Raw genomic sequence first — 21126 nt, 5'->3', positions numbered from 1 at the left:
GGTAGCAGAGACCACTGGGCTGGTAGCAGAGAACACTGGGCTGGTAGCAGAGAACACTGGGCTGGTAGCAGAGAACACTGGGCTGGTAGCAGAGAACACTGGGCTGGTAGCAGAGAACACTGGGCTGGTAGCAGAGAACACTGGGCTGGTGGCAGAGAACACTGGGCTGGTAGCAGAGAACACTGGGCTGGTAGCAGAGAACACTGGGCTGGTAGCAGCGAACACTGGGCTGGTAGCAGAGAACACTGGGCTGGTAGCAGAGAACACTGGGCTGGTAGCAGAGAACACTGGGCTGGTAGCAGAGAACACTGGGCTGGTGGCAGAGAACACTGGGCTGGTAGCAGAGAACACTGGGCTTGTAGCAGAGAACACTGGGCTGGTAGCAGCGAACACTGGGCTGGTAGCAGCGAACACTGGGCTGGTAGCAGAGAACACTGGGCTGGTAGCAGAGAACACTGGGCTGGTAGCAGAGAACACTGGGCTGGTAGCAGAGAACACTGGGCAGGTAGCAGAGAACACTGGGCTGGTAGCAGAGAACACTGGGCTGGTAGCAGAGAACACTGGGCAGGTAGCAGAGAACACTGGGCTGGTAGCAGAGAACACAGGGCTGGTAGCAGAGAACATTGGGCTGGTAGCAGAGAACACTGGGCTGGTAGCAGAGAACACTGGGCTGGTAGCAGAGAACACTGGGCTGGTAGCAGAGAACACTGGGCTGGTGGCAGAGAACACTGGGCTGGTAGCAGAGAGCACTGGGCTGGTAGCAGCGAACACTGGGCTGGTAGCAGAGAACACTGGGCTGGTAGCAGAGAACACTGGGCTGGTAGCAGAGAACACTGGGCTGGTAGCAGAGAACACTGGGCTGGTAGCAGAGAACACTGGGCTGGTAGCAGAGAACACTGGGCTGGTAGCAGAGAACACTGGGCTGGTAGCAGAGAACACTGGGCTGGTAGCAGAGAACACTGGGCTGGTAGCAGCGAACACTGGGCTGGTAGCAGAGAACACTGGGCTGGTAGCAGAGAACACTGGGCTGGTAGCAGAGAACACTGGGCTGGTAGCAGAGAACACTGGGCTGGTAGCAGAGAACACTGGGCTGGTGGCAGAGAACACTGGGCTGGTAGCAGAGAACACTGGGCTGGTAGCAGAGAACACTGGGCTGGTAGCAGCGAACACTGGGCTGGTAGCAGCGAACACTGGGCTGGTAGCAGAGAACACTGGGCTGGTAGCAGAGAACACTGGGCTGGTAGCAGAGAACACTGGGCTGGTAGCAGAGAACACTGGGCAGGTAGCAGAGAACACTGGGCTGGTAGCAGAGAACACTGGGCTGGTAGCATAGAACACTGGGCTGGTAGCAGAGAACACTGGGCAGGTAGCAGAGAACACTGGGCTGGTAGCAGAGAACACTGGGCTGGTAGCAGAGAACATTGGGCTGGTAGCAGAGAACACTGGGCTGGTAGCAGAGAACACTGGGCTGGTAGCAGAGAACACTGGGCTGGTAGCAGAGAACACTGGGCTGGTGGCAGAGAACACTGGGCTGGTAGCAGAGAACACTGGGCTGGTAGCAGCGAACACTGGGCTGGTAGCAGAGAACACTGGGCTGGTAGCAGAGAACACTGGGCTGGTAGCAGAGAACACTGGGCTGGTAGCAGAGAACACTGGGCTGGTAGCAGAGAACACTGGGCTGGTAGCAGAGAACACTGGGCTGGTAGCAGAGAACACTGGGCTGGTAGCAGAGAACACTGGGCTGGTAGCAGAGAACACTGGGCTGGTGGCAGAGAACACTGGGCTGGTAGAAGAGAACACTGGGCTGGTAGCAGAGAACACTGGGCTGGTAGCAGCGAACACTGGGCTGGTAGCAGAGAACACTGGGCTGGTAGCAGAGAACACTGGGCTGGTAGCAGAGAACACTGGGCTGGTAGCAGAGAACATTGGGCTGGTAGCAGAGAACACTGGGCTGGTAGCAGAGAACACTGGGCTGGTAGCAGAGAACACTGGGCAGGTGGCAGAGAACACTGGACTGGTAGCAGAGAACACTGGGCTGGTAGCAGAGAACACTGGGCTGGTAGCAGCGAACACTGGGCTGGTAGCAGAGAACACGGGGCTGGTAGCAGAGAACACTGGGCTGGTAGCAGAGAACACTGGGCTGGTAGCAGAGAACACTGGGCTGGTAGCAGAGAACACTGGGCTGGTAGCAGAGAACACTGGGCTGGTAGCAGAGAACACCGGGCTGGTAGCAGAGAACACCGGGCTGGTAGCAGAGAACACTGGGCTGGTAGCAGAGAACACTGGGTTGGTAGCAGAGAACTCCGGGCTGGTAGCAGAGAACACTGGGCTGGTAGCAGAGAACACTGGGCTGGTAGCAGAGAACACTGGGCTGGTAGCAGAGAACACCGGGCTGGTAGCAGAGAACACCGGGCTGGTAGCAGAGAACACTGGGCTGGTAGCACAGAACACTGGGCTGGTAACAGAGAACACCGGGCTGGTAGCAGAGAACACTGGGCTGGTAGCAGAGAACACTGGGCTGGTAGCAGAGAACACTGGGCTGGTAGCAGAGAAAACCGGGCTGGTAGCAGAGAACACTGGGCTGGTAGCAGAGAACACTGTGCTGGTAGCAGAGAACACTGGGCTGGTAGCAGAGAACACTGGGCTTGTAGCAGAGAACACTGGGCTGGTAGCAGAGAACACTTGGCTGGTAGCAGAGAACACTTGGCTGGTAGAAGAGAACACTTGGCTGGTAGCAGAGAACACTGGGCTGGTAGCAGAGAACACTGGGCTGGTAGCAGAGAACACTGGGCTGGTAGCAGAGAACACCGGGCTGGTAGCAGAGAACACTGGGCTGGTAGCAGAGAACACTGGGCTGGTAGCAGAGAACACTGGGCTGGTAGCAGAGAACACTGGGCTGGTAGCAGAGAACACTGGGCTGGTAGCAGAGAACACTGGGCTGGTAGCAGAGAACACTGGGCTGGTAGCAGAGAACACTGGGCTGGTAGCAGAGAACACTGGGCTGGTAGCAGAGACCACTGGGCTGGTAGCAGAGAATACTGGGCTGGTAGCAGAGAACACTGGGCTGGTGGCAGAGAACACTGGGCTGGTAGCAGAGAACACTGGGCTGGTAGCAGAGAACACTGGGCTGGTAGCAGAGAACACTGGGCTGGTGGCAGAGAACACTGGGCTGGTAGCAGAGAACACTGGGCTGGTAGCAGAGAACACTGGGCTGGTAGCAGAGAACACTGGGCTGGTAGCAGAGAACACTGGGCTGGTGGCAGAGAACACTGGGCTGGTAGCAGAGAACTCTGGGCTGGTAGCAGAGAACACTGGGCTGGTGGCAGAGAACACTGGGCTGGTAGCAGAGAACACTGGGCTGGTAGTAGAGAACACTGGGCTGGTAGCAGAGAACACTGGGCTGGTAGCAGAGAACACTGGGCTGGTAGCAGAGACCACTGGGCTGGTAGCAGAGACCACTGGGCTGGTAGCAGAGAACACTGGGCTGGTGGCAGAGAACACTGGGCTGGTAGCAGAGACCACTGGGCTGGTAGCAGAGAACACTGGGCTGGTAGCAGAGAACACTGGGCTGGTAGCAGAGAACACTGGGCTGGTAGCAGAGAACACTGGGCTGGTAGCAGAGAACACTGGGCAGGTAGCAGAGACCACTGGGCTGGTAGCAGAGACCACTGGGCTGGTAGCAGAGAACACTGGGCTGGTAGCAGAGACCACTGGGCTGGTAGCAGAGACCACTGGGCTGGTAGCAGAGACCACTGGGCTGGTAGCAGAGACCACTGGGCTGGTAGCAGAGACCACTGGGCTGGTAGCAGAGACCACTGGGCTGGTAGCAGAGAACACTGGGCAGGTAGCAGAGACCACTGGGCTGGTAGCAGAGAACACTGGGCTGGTAGCAGAGAACACTGGGCTGGTAGCAGAGACCACTGGGCTGGTAGCAGAGACCACTGGGCTGGTAGCAGAGAACACTGGGCTGGTGGCAGAGAACACTGGGCTGGTAGCAGAGACCACTGGGCTGGTAGCAGAGAACACTGGGCAGGTAGCAGAGACCACTGGGCTGGTAGCAGAGACCACTGGGCTGGTAGCAGAGACCACTGGGCTGGTAGCAGAGACCACTGGGCTGGTAGCAGAGACCACTGGGCTGGTAGCAGAGACCACTGGGCTGGGAGCAGAGAACACTGGGCATGTAGCAGAGACCACTGGGCTGGTAGCAGAGAACACTGGGCTGGTAGCAGAGAACACTGGGCTGGTAGCAGAGACCACTGGGCTGGTAGCAGAGACCACTGGGCTGGTAGCAGAGACCACTGGGCTGGTAGCAGAGAACACTGGGCTGGTGGCAGAGAACACTGGGCTGGTAGCAGAGACCACTGGGCTGGTAGCAGAGAACACTGGGCTGGTAGCAGAGAACACTGGGCTGGTAGCAGAGAACACTGGGCTGGTAGCAGAGAACACTGGGCTGGTAGCAGAGAACACTGGGCTGGTAGCAGAGAACACTGGGCTGGTAGCAGAGAACACTGGGCTGGTTGCAGAGAACACTGGGCTGGTGGCAGAGAACACTGGGCTGGTAGAAGAGAACACTGGGCTGGTAGCAGAGAACACTGGGCTGGTAGCAGCGAACACTGGACTGGTAGCAGAGAACACTGGGCTGGTAGCAGAGAACACTGGGCTGGTAGCAGAGAACACTGGGCTGGTAGCAGAGAACATTGGGCTGGTAGCAGAGAACACTGGGCTGGTAGCAGAGAACACTGGGCTGGTAGCAGAGAACACTGGGCAGGTGGCAGAGAACACTGGACTGGTAGCAGAGAACACTGGGCTGGTAGCAGAGAACACTGGGCTGGTAGCAGCGAACACTGGGCTGGTAGCAGAGAACACGGGGCTGGTAGCAGAGAACACTGGGCTGGTAGCAGAGAACACTGGGCTGGTAGCAGAGAACACTGGGCTGGTAGCAGAGAACACTGGGCTGGTAGCAGAGAACACTGGGCTGGTAGCAGAGAACACCGGGCTGGTAGCAGAGAACACCGGGCTGGTAGCAGAGAACACTGGGCTGGTAGCAGAGAACACTGGGTTGGTAGCAGAGAACACCGGGCTGGTAGCAGAGAACACTGGGCTGGTAGCAGAGAACACTGGGCTGGTAGCAGAGAACACTGGGCTGGTAGCAGAGAACACCGGGCTGGTAGCAGAGAACACCGGGCTGGTAGCAGAGAACACTGGGCTGGTAGCACAGAACACTGGGCTGGTAACAGAGAACACCGGGCTGGTAGCAGAGAACACTGGGCTGGTAGCAGAGAACACTGGGCTGGTAGCAGAGAACACTGGGCTGGTAGCAGAGAAAACCGGGCTGGTAGCAGAGAACACTGGGCTGGTAGCAGAGAACACTGTGCTGGTAGCAGAGAACACTGGGCTGGTAGCAGAGAACACTGGGCTGGTAGCAGAGAACACTGGGCTGGTAGCAGAGAACACTGGGCTGGTAGCAGAGAACACTGGGCTGGTAGCAGAGAACATTGGGCTGGTAGCAGAGAACACTGGGCTGGTAGCAGAGAACACTGGGCTGGTAGCAGAGAACACTGGGCTGGTAGCAGAGAACACTGGGCTGGTAGCAGAGAACACTGGGCTGGTAGCAGAGAACACTGGGCTGGTAGCAGAGAACACTGGGCTGGTAGCAGAGACCACTGGGCTGGTAGCAGAGAATACTGGGCTGGTAGCAGAGAACACTGGGCTGGTGGCAGAGAACACTGGGCTGGTAGCAGAGAACACTGGGCTGGTAGCAGAGAACACTGGGCTGGTAGCAGAGAACACTGGGCTGGTAACAGAGAACACTGGGCTGGTAGCAGAGAACACTGGGCTGGTAGCAGAGAACACTGGGCTGGTAGCAGAGAACACTGGGCTGGTAGCAGAGAACACTGGGCTGGTAGCAGAGAACACTGGGCTGGTAGCAGAGAACACTGGGCTGGTAGCAGAGAACACTGGGCTGGTAGCAGAGACCACTGGGCTGGTAGCAGAGAATACTGGGCTGGTAGCAGAGAACACTGGGCTGGTGGCAGAGAACACTAGGCTGGTAGCAGAGAACACTGGGCTGGTAGCAGAGAACACTGGGCTGGTAGCAGAGAACACTGGGCTGGTGGCAGAGAACACTGGGCTGGTAGCAGAGAACACTGGGCTGGTAGCAGAGAACACTGGGCTGGTAGCAGAGAACACTGGGCTGGTAGCAGAGAACACTGGGCTGGTGGCAGAGAACACTGGGCTGGTAGCAGAGAACTCTGGGCTGGTAGCAGAGAACACTGGGCTGGTGGCAGAGAACACTGGGCTGGTAGCAGAGAACACTGGGCTGGTAGCAGAGAACACTGGGCTGGTAACAGAGAACACTGGGCTGGTAGCAGAGAACACTGGGCTGGTAGCAGAGAACACTGGGCTGGTAGCAGAGACCACTGGGCTGGTAGCAGAGACCACTGGGCTGGTAGCAGAGAACACTGGGCTGGTGGCAGAGAACACTGGGCTGGTAGCAGAGACCACTGGGCTGGTAGCAGAGAACACTGGGCTGGTAGCAGAGAACACTGGGCTGGTAGCAGAGAACACTGGGCTGGTAGCAGAGAACACTGGGCTGGTAGCAGAGAACACTGGGCAGGTAGCAGAGACCACTGGGCTGGTAGCAGAGACCACTGGGCTGGTAGCAGAGAACACTGGGCTGGTAGCAGAGACCACTGGGCTGGTAGCAGAGACCACTGGGCTGGTAGCAGAGACCACTGGGCTGGTAGCAGAGACCACTGGGCTGGTAGCAGAGACCACTGGGCTGGTAGCAGAGACCACTGGGCTGGTAGCAGAGACCACTGCGCTGGTAGCAGAGAACACTGGGCAGGTAGCAGAGACCACTGGGCTGGTAGCAGAGAACACTGGGCTGGTAGCAGAGAACACTGTGCTGGTAGCAGAGAACACTGGGCTGGTAGCAGAGAACACTGGGCTGGTAGCAGAGAACACTGGGCTGGTAGCAGAGAACACTGGGCTGGTAGCAGAGAACACTGGGCTGGTAGCAGAGAACATTGGGCTGGTAGCAGAGAACACTGGGCTGGTAGCAGAGAACACTGGGCTGGTAGCAGAGAACACTGGGCTGGTAGCAGAGAACACTGGGCTGGTAGCAGAGAACACTGGGCTGGTAGCAGAGAACACTGGGCTGGTAGCAGAGAACACTGGGCTGGTAGCAGAGAACACTGGGCTGGTAGCAGAGACCACTGGGCTGGTAGCAGAGAAAACTGGGCTGGTAGCAGAGAACACTGGGCTGGTGGCAGAGAACACTGGGCTGGTAGCAGAGAACACTGGGCTGGTAGCAGAGAACACTGGGCTGGTAGCAGAGAACACTGGGCTGGTAACAGAGAACACTGGGCTGGTAGCAGAGAACACTGGGCTGGTAGCAGAGAACACTGGGCTGGTAGCAGAGAACACTGGGCTGGTAGCAGAGAACACTGGGCTGGTAGCAGAGAACACTGGGCTGGTAGCAGAGAACACTGGGCTGGTAGCAGAGAACACTGGGCTGGTAGCAGAGAACACTGAGCTGGTAGCAGAGACCACTGGGCTGGTAGCAGAGAATACTGGGCTGGTAGCAGAGAACACTGGGCTGGTGGCAGAGAACACTAGGCTGGTAGCAGAGAACACTGGGCTGGTAGCAGAGAACACTGGGCTGGTAGCAGAGAACACTGGGCTGGTGGCAGAGAACACTGGGCTGGTAGCAGAGAACACTGGGCTGGTAGCAGAGAACACTGGGCTGGTAGCAGAGAACACTGGGCTGGTAGCAGAGAACACTGGGCTGGTGGCAGAGAACACTGGGCTGGTAGCAGAGAACTCTGGGCTGGTAGCAGAGAACACTGGGCTGGTGGCAGAGAACACTGGGCTGGTAGCAGAGAACACTGGGCTGGTAGCAGAGAACACTGGGCTGGTAACAGAGAACACTGGGCTGGTAGCAGAGAACACTGGGCTGGTAGCAGAGAACACTGGGCTGGTAGCAGAGACCACTGGGCTGGTAGCAGAGACCACTGGGCTGGTAGCAGAGAACACTGGGCTGGTGGCAGAGAACACTGGGCTGGTAGCAGAGACCACTGGGCTGGTAGCAGAGAACACTGGGCTGGTAGCAGAGAACACTGGGCTGGTAGCAGAGAACACTGGGCTGGTAGCAGAGAACACTGGGCTGGTAGCAGAGAACACTGGGCAGGTAGCAGAGACCACTGGGCTGGTAGCAGAGACCACTGGGCTGGTAGCAGAGAACACTGGGCTGGTAGCAGAGACCACTGGGCTGGTAGCAGAGACCACTGGGCTGGTAGCAGAGACCACTGGGCTGGTAGCAGAGACCACTGGGCTGGTAGCAGAGACCACTGGGCTGGTAGCAGAGACCACTGGGCTGGTAGCAGAGAACACTGGGCTGGTAGCAGAGAACACTGGGCTGGTAGCAGAGAACACTTGGCTGGTAGCAGAGAACACTTGGCTGGTAGCAGAGAACACTGGGCTGGTAGCAGAGAACACTGGGCTGGTAGCAGAGAACACTGGGCTGGTAGCAGAGAACACCGGGCTGGTAGCAGAGAACACTGGGCTGGTAGCAGAGAACACTGGGCTGGTAGCAGAGAACACTGGGCTGGTAGCAGAGAACACTGGGCTGGTAGCAGAGAACACTGGGCTGGTAGCAGAGAACACTGGGCTGGTAGCAGAGAACACTGGGCTGGTAGCAGAGAACACTGGGCTGGTAGCAGAGAACACTGGGCTGGTGGCAGAGAACACTGGGCTGGTAGCAGAGAACACTGGGCTGGTAGCAGAGAACACTGGGCTGGTAGCAGAGAACACTGGGCTGGTAACAGAGAACACTGGGCTGGTAGCAGAGAACACTGGGCTGGTAGCAGAGAACACTGGGCTGGTAGCAGAGAACACTGGGCTGGTAGCAGAGAACACTGGGCTGGTAGCAGAGAACATTGGGCTGGTAGCAGAGAACACCATCGTGATATTTTTACCTGTGGTTCCCAGTGATACTCTGCCATGTGTAGCACAGAGTGTAGAGTAGCAGTTTGCTACACATAGTGCTACACACAGTGTGTGCTACACACAGTGTGTGCTACACACAGTGTGTGCTACACACAGTGCTACACACAGTGTGTGCTACACACAGTGTGTGCTATACACAGTGTGTGCTACACACAGTGCTACACACAGTGTGTGCTACACACAGTGCTACACACAGTGTGTGCTACACACAGTGTGTGCTACACATAGTGTGTGCTACACACAGTGCTACACACAGTGTGTGCTACACACAGTGTGTGCTACACACAGTGCTACACACAGTGTGTGCTACACACAGTGTGTGCTACACACAGTGCTACACACAGTGTGTGCTACACACAGTGTGCTACACACAGTGTGTGCTACACACAGTGCTACACACAGTGTGCTACACACAGTGTGTGCTACACACAGTGCTACACACAGTGTGCTACACACAGTGTGTGCTACACACAGTGTGTGCTACACACAGTGTGTGCTACACACAGTGTGTGCTACACACAGTGTGTGCTACACACAGTGCTACACACAGTGTGTGCTACACACAGTGTGCTACACACAGTGTGTGCTACACACAGTGTGTGCTACACACAGTGTGTGCTACACACAGTGTGTGCTACACACAGTGTGCTACACACAGTGTGTGCTACACACAGTGCTACACACAGTGTGTGCTACACACAGTGTGTGCTACACACAGTGTGTGCTACACACCGTGTGTGCTACACACAGTGCTACACACAGTGTGTGCTACACACAGTGTGCTACACACAGTGTGTGCTACACACAGTGCTACACACAGTGTGTGCTACACACAGTGTGCTACACACGGTGTGTGCTACACACAGTGCTACACACAGTGTGTGCTACACACAGTGTGCTACACACAGTGTGATACACACAGTGCTACACACAGTGTGCTACACACAGTGCTACACACAGTGTGTACTACACACAGTGTGTGCTACACACAGTGTACTACACACAGTGCTACACACAGTGTGTGCTACACATAGTGTGCTACACATAGTGTGCTACACAGTGTGTGCTACACACAGTGTGCTACACACAGTGTGTGCTACACACAGTGTGTGCTACACACAGTGTGTGCTACACACAGTGTGCTACACACAGTGTGCTACACACAGTGCTACACACAGTGTACTACACACAGTGCTACACAGTGTGCTAAACACAGTGCTACACACAGTGTGTGCTACACACCGTGTGTGCTACACACAGTGTGTGCTACACACAGTGTACTACACACAGTGCTACACACAGTGTGTGCTACACACAGTGTGCTGCGCACAGTGTGTGCTACAGGCAGTGTGCTACACACAGTGTGCTACACACAGTGTGTGCTACACACAGTGTGTGCTACACACAGTGTGTGCTACACACAGTGTGCTACACAGTGTGTGCTACACACAGTGTACTACACACAGTGTGCTACCCAGTGTGTGCTACACACAGTGTGCTACACACAGTGTGCTACACACAGTGTGTGCTATACACAGTGTATGCTACACACAGTGTGCTACACACAGTGTGTGCTACACACAGTGTGCTACACACAGTGCTACACACAGTGCTACACACAGTGTGCTACACAGTGTGCTACACACAGTGCTACACACAGTGCTACACACAGTGTGCTACACACAGTGTGCTACACACAGTGCTACACACAGTGTGCTACACAGTGCTACACACAGTGCTACACACAGTGTGCTACACACAGTGTGTGCTACACACAGTGTGTGCTACACACAGTGCTACACACAGTGTGCTACACACAGTGCTACACACAGTGCTACACACAGTGCTACACACAGTGTGCTACACACAGTGTGCTACACACAGTGCTACACACAGTGTGCTACACACAGTGTGCTACACACAGTGCTACACACAGTGTGTGCTACACACAGTGTGTGCTACACACAGTGTGTGCTACACACAGTGTATGCTGCACACTGTGTGCTACACGCAGTGTGCTACACACAGTGTGCTACACACAGTGTGCTACACACAGTGCTACACACAGTGTACTACACACAGTGCTACACACAGTGTGCTACACACAGTGTGCTACACACAGTGTGTGCTACACACAGTGTGCGCTACACACAGTGTGTGCTACACACAGTGTGTGTTACACACAGTGTGTGCTACACGGGGCCAGGAGCTAGGACTCGACCCCTGCAACCACAAATAGGTGAGTACAACCACAAATAGGTGAGTACACAGTGCTACACACAGTGTGCTACACACAGTGTGTGCTACACGCAGTGTGCTACACACAGTGTGCTACACAGTGTGTGCTGCACACAATGTGTGCTACACACAGTGCTACACACAGTGTGCTACACACAGTGTGCTACACACAGTGTGTGCTACACACAGTGTGCTACACACAGTATGCTACACACAGTGTGTGCTACACACAGTGCTACACACAGTGCTACACACAGTATGCTACACACAGTGTGTGCTACACACAGTGCTACACACAGTGTGCTACACACAGTGTGTGCTACACACAGTGCTACACACAGTGCTACACACAGTGCTACACACAGTGTGCTACACACAGTGTGTGCTACACACAGTGCTACACACAGTGTGTGCTACACACATTGCTACACACAGTGTGTGCTACACACAGTGTGTTCTACACACAGTGTGCTACACACAGTGTGTGCTACACACAGTGCTACACACAGTGTGTGCTACACACAGTGCTACACACAGTGTGCTACACACAGTGTGCTACACACAGTGTGTGCTATACACAGTGTATGCTACACACAGTGTGCTACACACAGTGTGTGCTACACACAGTGTGCTACACACAGTGCTACACACAGTGCTACACACAGTGTGCTACACAGTGTGCTACACACAGTGCTACACACAGTGCTACACACAGTGTGCTACACACAGTGTGCTACACACAGTGCTACACACAGTGTGCTACACAGTGCTACACACAGTGCTACACACAGTGTGCTACACACAGTGTGTGCTACACACAGTGTGTGCTACACACAGTGCTACACACAGTGTGCTACACACAGTGCTACACACAGTGCTACACACAGTGCTACACACAGTGTGCTACACACAGTGTGCTACACACAGTGCTACACACAGTGTGCTACACACAGTGTGCTACACACAGTGCTACACACAGTGTGTGCTACACACAGTGTGTGCTACACACAGTGTGTGCTACACACAGTGTATGCTGCACACTGTGTGCTACACGCAGTGTGCTACACACAGTGTGCTACACACAGTGTGCTACACACAGTGCTACACACAGTGTACTACACACAGTGCTACACACAGTGTGCTACACACAGTGTGCTACACACAGTGTGTGCTACACACAGTGTGCGCTACACACAGTGTGTGCTACACACAGTGTGTGTTACACACAGTGTGTGCTACACGGGGCCAGGAGCTAGGACTCGACCCCTGCAACCACAAATAGGTGAGTACAACCACAAATAGGTGAGTACACAGTGCTACACACAGTGTGCTACACACAGTGTGTGCTACACGCAGTGTGCTACACACAGTGTGCTACACAGTGTGTGCTGCACACAATGTGTGCTACACACAGTGCTACACACAGTGTGCTACACACAGTGTGCTACACACAGTGTGTGCTACACACAGTGTGCTACACACAGTATGCTACACACAGTGTGTGCTACACACAGTGCTACACACAGTGCTACACACAGTATGCTACACACAGTGTGTGCTACACACAGTGCTACACACAGTGTGCTACACACAGTGTGTGCTACACACAGTGCTACACACAGTGCTACACACAGTGCTACACACAGTGTGCTACACACAGTGTGTGCTACACACAGTGCTACACACAGTGTGTGCTACACACATTGCTACACACAGTGTGTGCTACACACAGTGTGTTCTACACACAGTGTGCTACACACAGTGTGTGCTACACACAGTGCTACACACAGTGTGTGCTACACACAGTGCTACACACAGTGTGCTACACACAGTGCTACACACAGTGTGCTACACACAGTGTGCTTCACACAGTGCTACACACAGTGTGCTACACACAGTGTGATACACACAGTGCTACACACAGTGCTACACACAGTGTGCTACACACAGTGTGCTACACACAGTGTGCTACACACAGTGTGCTACACACAGTTCTACACACAGTGTGCTACACATAGTGCTACGCACAGTGCTACACACAGTGTGTGCTACACACAGTGCTACACACAGTGTGCTACACACAGTGCTACACACAGTGCTACACACAGTGTGCTACACACAGTGTGCTTCACACAGTGCTACACACAGTGTGCTACACACAGTGTGATACACACAGTGCTACACACAGTGCTACACACAGTGTGCTACACACAGTGTGCTACACACAGTGTGCTACGCACAGTGTGCTACACACAGTGTGCTACACACAGTTCTACACACAGTGTGCTACACATAGTGCTACGCACAGTGCTACACACAGTGTGCTACACACAGTGTGCTACACACAGTGTGCTACACACAGTGCTACACACAGTGCTACACACAGTGCTACACACAGTGTGCTACACACAGTGCTACACACAGTGTGATACACACAGTGCTACACACAGTGTGCAACACTCAGTGTGCTACACGTAGTGTTACACACAGTGTACTACACTCAGTGTGCTACTACACACAGTGTACTACACACAGTGTACTACAGACAGTGTACTACACACAGTGTACTACACTCAGTGTGCTACTACACACAGTGTACTACACTCAGTGTGCTACTACACACAGTGTACTACACACAGTGTACTACATACAGTGTGCTACACACAGTGTACTACACACAGTTTGCTACACACAGTGTACTACACACAGTGTACTACACACAGTGTACTGCAAACAGTGTACTACATACAGTGTGCTACACACAGTGTACTACACACAGTGTGCTATACACAGTGTACTACACAGTGTACTACACACAGTGTACTACACACAGTGTGCTACACACAGTTTGCTACACACAGTGTGCTACACACAGTGTGCTACACACAGTGTACTACACACAGTGCTACCATCACATTCTCCCACGACACAGTTTTGTTCACTAATACAGAGGTTAGGTCAGTTAAGTTTGGGTAGGAAACAGGACAAGTGTTTCCTGACGCGGATCTTAGTCATATAATGACCCACAGCTGGAGCTTTTGATCATCTGACCGAGGCCTTCCACTGGCTTACCCCTCCACCACTCTTAGAAATTAATATTGTTCACACAACACAGACGAGCCATCATGTAAATCATAAAAGAGATGGATAATATACACTTCTGCATCTCACTGACACCCTCTTCAGTGTCCTGATGATAAATATTACATTATACTCGATTTAAATGGCATTAGATATTCTTTAGTCTAAGTTATTAGGCTGGTTAATGGGGTTCACAACCTATTAACTACGTGGTTATTAATGCAGCTCCTAACTTTTTCTCTATCAAACAATAATGCCTAAATTAGGAATTAAAGCAAACTCAGTATATATACACTGAAATACACCCCCGGTGTGTATATCCTGTCACCAGTGGAAGCAAGAATATATGTTACAGTGTTACTGTATAATGATGGTTATAATGTTACAGTGTTACTGTATAATGATGGTAATAATGTTACAGTGTTACTGTATAATGATGGTAATAATGTTACAGTGTTACTGTATAATGATGGTAATAATGTTACAGTGTTACTGTATAATGATGGTAATAATGTTACAGTGTTACTGTATAATGATGGTAATAATGTTACAGTGTTACTGTATAATGATGGTAATAATGTTACAGTGTTACTGTATAATGATGGTAATAATGTTACAGTGTTACTGTATAATGATGGTAATAATGTTACAGTGTTACTGTATAATAATATTCTCGTCGTGTCTGGCTTTATACTGACTTTCTTATTCTGTCTAAATCTTCAAAAATGTAATTGAATGAAAACAAATTGTATATCCTGCTATGTCAAATAATTTAAATGAATTTCTCCCGTAGAATGTTAAATAACATGAATTCCTCTGTTCTCTGGATTATCAAGGAACGGAGGATCGAGCCTCCAGCAGTGTTCGCAACGAATAACCAGCACTGTTTTAGTTAGTACTTCGTATAATAACATTCAAAAAATAATGTCACTGGCAACGATGTTTGTAACTTCTTAATTAAAGAAGAAAGAGATAAAGGAACCTAGTAAGGGGGGTGGGGGAGACTGGGTTTAATTGGTGTCGTGGGTACGGGAGTAAATTTTTGAGTAGTTTAGGGTAGGGGTGGTTTAATAAGGACTTGCTTTGTATGGGCCAGTAGACCTTCTGCAGTGTTCCTCCATTCTTATGTTCGTATGTTAAAGTTCTAAACCTGGATGTTTTAGCCTCCGTCAGCTAATTAATCATCTTTCGTCTCTCACTAGCTAGGCTAATCAGGCGCTGAAATTCCGCACATATTTGCTGTCAGCTGTCATAATCAGGAGGTAATTTTTCCACGTTGCCTGTCAGGTGTGAAACACAAGCTTAATTTCCTCACATATTTCATATCTACTGTCAAAACTTGGGAGCTGAATTTCCATATATGTCCATCAGGTGTCAGAAGTGCCAATGGCCCATGTGTGGCCCAGCGTGCGAGGCTGCTCCCGACCACCTGCCAGAGTGTGTGGTCGGCCAGGAGATAGGCTCACCCATCGAGATTGCTAACTTCGACGAACCTAACCACTTCTACGAGGTCGTCTTTCCTCTCAGGTAGGTGTTCACAGCTAACACTCAGGTAGGTGTTTACAGCTAACACTCAGGTAGGTGTTCACAGCTAACACTCAGGTAGGTGTTTACAGCTAACACTCAGGTAGGTGTTCACAGCTAACACTCAGGTAGGTGTTTACAGCTAAAACTCAGGTAGGTGTTTACAGCTAACACTCAGGTAGGTGTTTACAGCTAACACTCAGGTAGGTGTTTACAGCTAACACTCAGGTAGGTGTTCACAGCTAACACTCAGGTAGGTGTTTACAGCTAACACTCAGGTAGGTGTTTACAGCTAACACTCAGGTAGGTGTTCACAGCTAACACTCAGGTAGGTGTTTACAGCTAACACTCAGGTAGGTGTTCACAGCTAACACTCAGGTAGGTGTTTACAGCTAAAACTCAGGTAGGTGTTTACAGCTAACACTCAGGTAGGTGTTTACAGCTAACACTCAGGTAGGTGTTTACAGCTAACACTCAGGTAGGTGTTTACAGCTAACACTCAGGTAGGTGTTCACAGCTAACACTCAGGTAGGTGTTTACAGCTAAAACTCAGGTAGGTGTTTACAGCTAACACTCAGGTAGGTGTTTACAGCTAACACTCAGGTGTTTACAGCTAACACTCAGGTAGGTGTTTACAGCTAACACTCAGGTAGGTGTTTACAGCTAACACTCAGGTAGGTGTTCACAGCTAACACTCAGGTAGGTGTTTACAGCTAAAACTCAGGTAGGTGTTTACAGCTAACACTCAGGTAGGTGTTTACAGCTAACACTCAGGTAGGTGTTTACAGCTAACACTCAGGTAGGTGTTTACAGCTAACACTCAGGTAGGTGTTCACAGCTAACACTCAGGTAGGTGTTTACAGCTAACACTCAGGTAGGTGTTCACAGCTAACACTCAGGTAGGTGTTTACAGCTAAAACTCAGGTAGGTGTTTACAGCTAACACTCAGGTAGGTGTTCACAGCTAACACTCAGGTAGGTGTTTACAGCTAAAACTCAGGTAGGTGTTTACAGCTAACACTCAGGTAGGTGTTTACAGCTAACACTCAGGTGTTTACAGCTAACACTCAGGTAGGTGTTTACAGCTAACACTCAGGTAGGTGTTTACAGCTAACACTCAGGTAGGTGTTCACAGCTAACACTCAGGTAGGTGTTTACAGCTAAAACTCAGGTAGGTGTTTACAGCTAACACTCAGGTAGGTGTTTACAGCTAACACTCAGGTAGGTGTTTACAGCTAACACTCAGGTAGGTGTTTACAGCTAACACTCAGGTAGGTGTTCACAGCTAACACTCAGGTAGGTGTTTACAGCTAACACTCAGGTAGGTGTTCACAGCTAACACTCAGGTAGGTGTTTACAGCTAAAACTCAGGTAGGTGTTTACAGCTAACACTCAGGTAGGTGTTTACAGCTAACACTCAGGTAGGTGTTTACAGCTAACACTCAGGTAGGTGTTTACAGCTAACACTCAGGTAGGTGTTCACAGCTAACACTCAGGTAGGTGTTTACAGCTAAAACTCAGGTAGGTGTTTACAGCTAACACTCAGGTAGGTGTTTACAGCTAACACTCAGGTGTTTACAGCTAACACTCAGGTAGGTGTTTACAGCTAACACTCAGGTAGGTGTTTACAGCTAACACTCAGGTAGGTGTTCACAGCTAACACTCAGGTAGGTGTTTACAGCTAAAACTCAGGTAGGTGTTTACAGCTAACACTCAGGTAGGTGTTTACAGCTAACACTCAGGTAGGTGTTTACAGCTAACACTCAGGTAGGTGTTTACAGCTAACACTCAGGTAGGTGTTTACAGCTAACACTCAGGTAGGTGTTTACAGCTAACACTCAGGTAGGTGTTTACAGCTAACACTCAGGTAGGTGTTCACAGCTAACACTCAGGTAGGTGTTTACAGCTAACACTCAGGTAGGTGTTTACAGCTAACACTCAGGTAGGTGTTCACAGCTAACACTCAGGTAGGTGTTCACAGATAGTACTAGGGTAGTTGCTCACAGCGAACACTCGAGGCCTGGTCATGGACCGGTCCGCGGGGGCGTTGACCCCCTCAACACCCTCCAGGTATATTCAGGTAGATGGTCACAACTAACACTCAGGTGCTCACAACTAACCCTCAGGTGCTCACAACTAACCCTCAGGTGCTCACAACTAACCCTCATTCACTACACAACTAATCCTCAGGCACTATATAACCCACATCATAGGAGAGTAAACAGGAAAATATTTCGGTCCGTTCTGGACTATTATCAACCCCCCCCCCCCCACTCCAAAAAAAGAAAGGAGTCAAATCAGGTGAAAACAGCGTCGGATCAGGAGACAGCCAGAAAAAGAAGTTTTATCATAAGCATCGAGGAGTCAGTGGGTATTTTGTTGATCATGTCAGCCATAACACATATCATTAGGTAACATATATTGTAGTGTAGAAGTTAATATTTTACCCATGGACTGTAGGTTTTGCAAAAATCTTGCTTCTGAGGTGGAAAAGACTCCATTTCTTTCTAAAATATTTACTGTCCTGCATAATTAATAACTTTGCGTAATTTACAACTTCGTTGGAATTTTCTGAAAAATCAGAAGAAAATTAAATTTGAAACACTAAAAATTACTAGTTACATTTTTTAAAAATTAAGTTTTGGATAATTCAAACTGTATTTTCAATATATGTTTTAAACGACTTTATTGTGGGTGTTTTCGAAGACAGTTCTGAGTGTATTACACTCCCATATGTTTATATGGAAGTGTATTACACTCCCATATGTTTATATGGAAGTGTATTACACTCCCATATGTTTATATGGAAGTGTATTACACTCCCATATGTTTATATGGAAGTGTATTACACTCCCATATGTTTATATGGAAGTGTATTACACTCCCATATGTTTATATGGAAGTGTATTACACTCCAATACGTTTGTATGGGAGTGTATTACATATTTTAAGAAATTAAATATTTCCCATCTCCAGTAAAATGTCATTAATTAGTTTACCATTATCTCGAAAAGAAAAAATCGAAATCCTACCATAGCAGTTGTTTATTTGACTGGTAAAAATTTATGTGTGAAATGATATCATATATGTTTGAATAACATAAAGAAACAAGGGTCGTTGCTGGAGGCTTTCTGGCTTATATTGAAGCTCACACTCACGTTGTTCAATTTATCATTAAAACCACCAAATTATTTGCATCATTGACCCAGCTTGACAGACAGATTGTTCCACTCATACACAGTTGTTAATGATTCATTGTCTCCGCAGATGTCTTGCTCTAAAGAAGAAGTCGCCGAAGAAGTACGAGCAACTCTTGTCGCTTGAGAGCCATTATGAGGATCGTAAGGGCACCCACCTCTACCAGGAGAACCAGAAGAGCATTGTCAATTTTCTCCGTAACTATTTCTTCATCCAAGAGTTCCCCATTGAGGACATAGACAGCTCGGAAAAATCTATCCATACCATCACCGGCATCATTGACGTCAATGCCTTGGAGATCCGGCTGAAAGAATCTGAGGTGTTGGGGTTATATCCGACCTTCGCTATGCTGGAGCACTCGTGCACTCCCAACACCAAGCACGCCTTCAACAAGGATCGTCAGGTAACAGTGAAGGCGGCAGTGGACATCAAGCGTGGGGAGCACATCAGCACAATGTACACGCATATACTATGGGGTACAGCGGCGAGAAGAGATCACCTTAAACACAGCAAGTACTTTATGTGCACTTGTTTCCGCTGCTCCGACCCTACTGAGTTGGGCACACACTTCTCTGCTCTACGTTGTAAACAGTGCACTAATGGTTTTATGCTGTCAGCCGCGCCACTAGACGAACTGGCCTCCTGGATCTGCACCACCTGTAACGGCACCATGACTGCTGAAGAAGTAACAGACATAAATCTAAAATTAGGAGAGGAAATTGAGGCAGCGCTTGCCATGCCGGTTTTGCAATCTCTAGAAAAATTAGTTCAGCGTCATGCTAAAACTACCGTCCACCCGAATCATTTCCATCTGTTCGCGGCTCGCCACACAGTCCTGCAGATGTATGGCCGCGATCCTTCCAGCGTAGGCCAGGAGTCCATGAAGAAGAAGGAGAAGATGTGTCAGGACTTCTTGAAGGTATGCACGGCTTTGGATCCCGGCATGGCCAGACTGGCGCCTTATGCGGGTGTAGCACTTTATGAGTATCACTTAGCAGTCCTCGCCCGCGCACGCCAGGAACCTGACGCCAAGCAGGTTGACACCGTAGCTCTCAAAAAAGACGTGGAGACGGCTAAGGCCCTCCTTCAGCAGTGTATCCGTGTGCTACAAGATGAACCTAAGGACCAACCCGAGGGACAGCTGTGTCAGGTAGCTCAACAGAACTTAGCAGAGCTGCGGCAGTGGGAAGCGACGTTATCCTCCCCTTAAACGTTCCTGCTACAGGTATATGTGTTGCCATGGTAGGGTTCTTGCATTGCCCACTAATGTCGCCTTTTCAACCCTCGACATTGCTCACTGGCTACTCTGAGGGTGTCGCTAGTCATGACGTTAGTCAAGAGACTGCAGTTACTGCTGGGAAAGGTAATCTTTGCCAATGTCAGTCACGATGAATCTGGTGTTATAGTAAAGGGTGCTATATGCTATACACCTATGTGCTATACAGTTCACATCCTGATGACTCCCCAGAGATGAGAAATAGGCTAAAATTGATGTTTCAAAACTCAGATTGCAGTGAACTATAGATTACCTCACGAAATAGTCTACGGTCACCATAGACTTGAATTTGTTTAAAGAGTAACTGTTTAGAGTGTGTGAAGCAGCAAGGGAGTTAACCTGGTTAAGACAAACATTGAGTGTGTGAAGCAGCAAGGGAGGTAACCTTGTTAAGACAAACATTGAGTGCTGGCCTCCGTCCACTGGATCTTAACAAATGCGGCCGAAATTTGTTGCGTCCGGTAATAGGTGTAAGATAAATTACGTTTCTGCTTTATGGAACCTGAAACAAAACTTACGTGATAAGTGTTACATACTAAAGAATTTCACGTGTTAAATGAAAGCGTGGATGTTATCTTTACTTACCATTAAGTGTATAATTATGAAGAAAAGTAATAATGTTTGTTAAACCGGAAATGTGTTAAGCTGTTGTCCTTTGGTAATAAGAGTAAAGATCTCTTAAAACTTTCATGTTTCATTACAAATCCTCATGAATCAAACCTTCATTAAAAAAACCAGCTGCACACACACACACACACACACACATATATATATATATATATATATATATATATATATATA

The 21126-nt window shown here is 50.4% G+C and overlaps 1 protein-coding gene across 1 annotated transcript in view; it reads left to right on the top strand.

The window, feature by feature from the left end:
• Positions 1–21010, top strand: part of LOC128699468 (uro-adherence factor A) — a 36578-nt gene extending 15568 nt beyond the window's left edge. The window contains exons 4-5 of the mRNA XM_053792232.2: positions 15700–15855; positions 19119–21010. Of these exons, the coding sequence (XP_053648207.2) occupies positions 15700–15855; positions 19119–20259 (1297 nt within the window). The 3' untranslated portion in view covers positions 20260–21010. The remainder of the gene's footprint in view (positions 1–15699; positions 15856–19118) is intronic.
• Positions 21011–21126: the final 116 nt, after the last annotated feature.

The sequence above is a fragment of the Cherax quadricarinatus genome, chromosome 61 (assembly GCF_038502225.1).
Source record: "Cherax quadricarinatus isolate ZL_2023a chromosome 61, ASM3850222v1, whole genome shotgun sequence".
In the NCBI taxonomy this organism is placed as follows: Eukaryota; Metazoa; Arthropoda; class Malacostraca; order Decapoda; family Parastacidae; genus Cherax; species Cherax quadricarinatus.
Note: the sequence above shows the minus strand (reverse complement) of the source record. Positions and strands in the feature narration are given on the sequence as shown.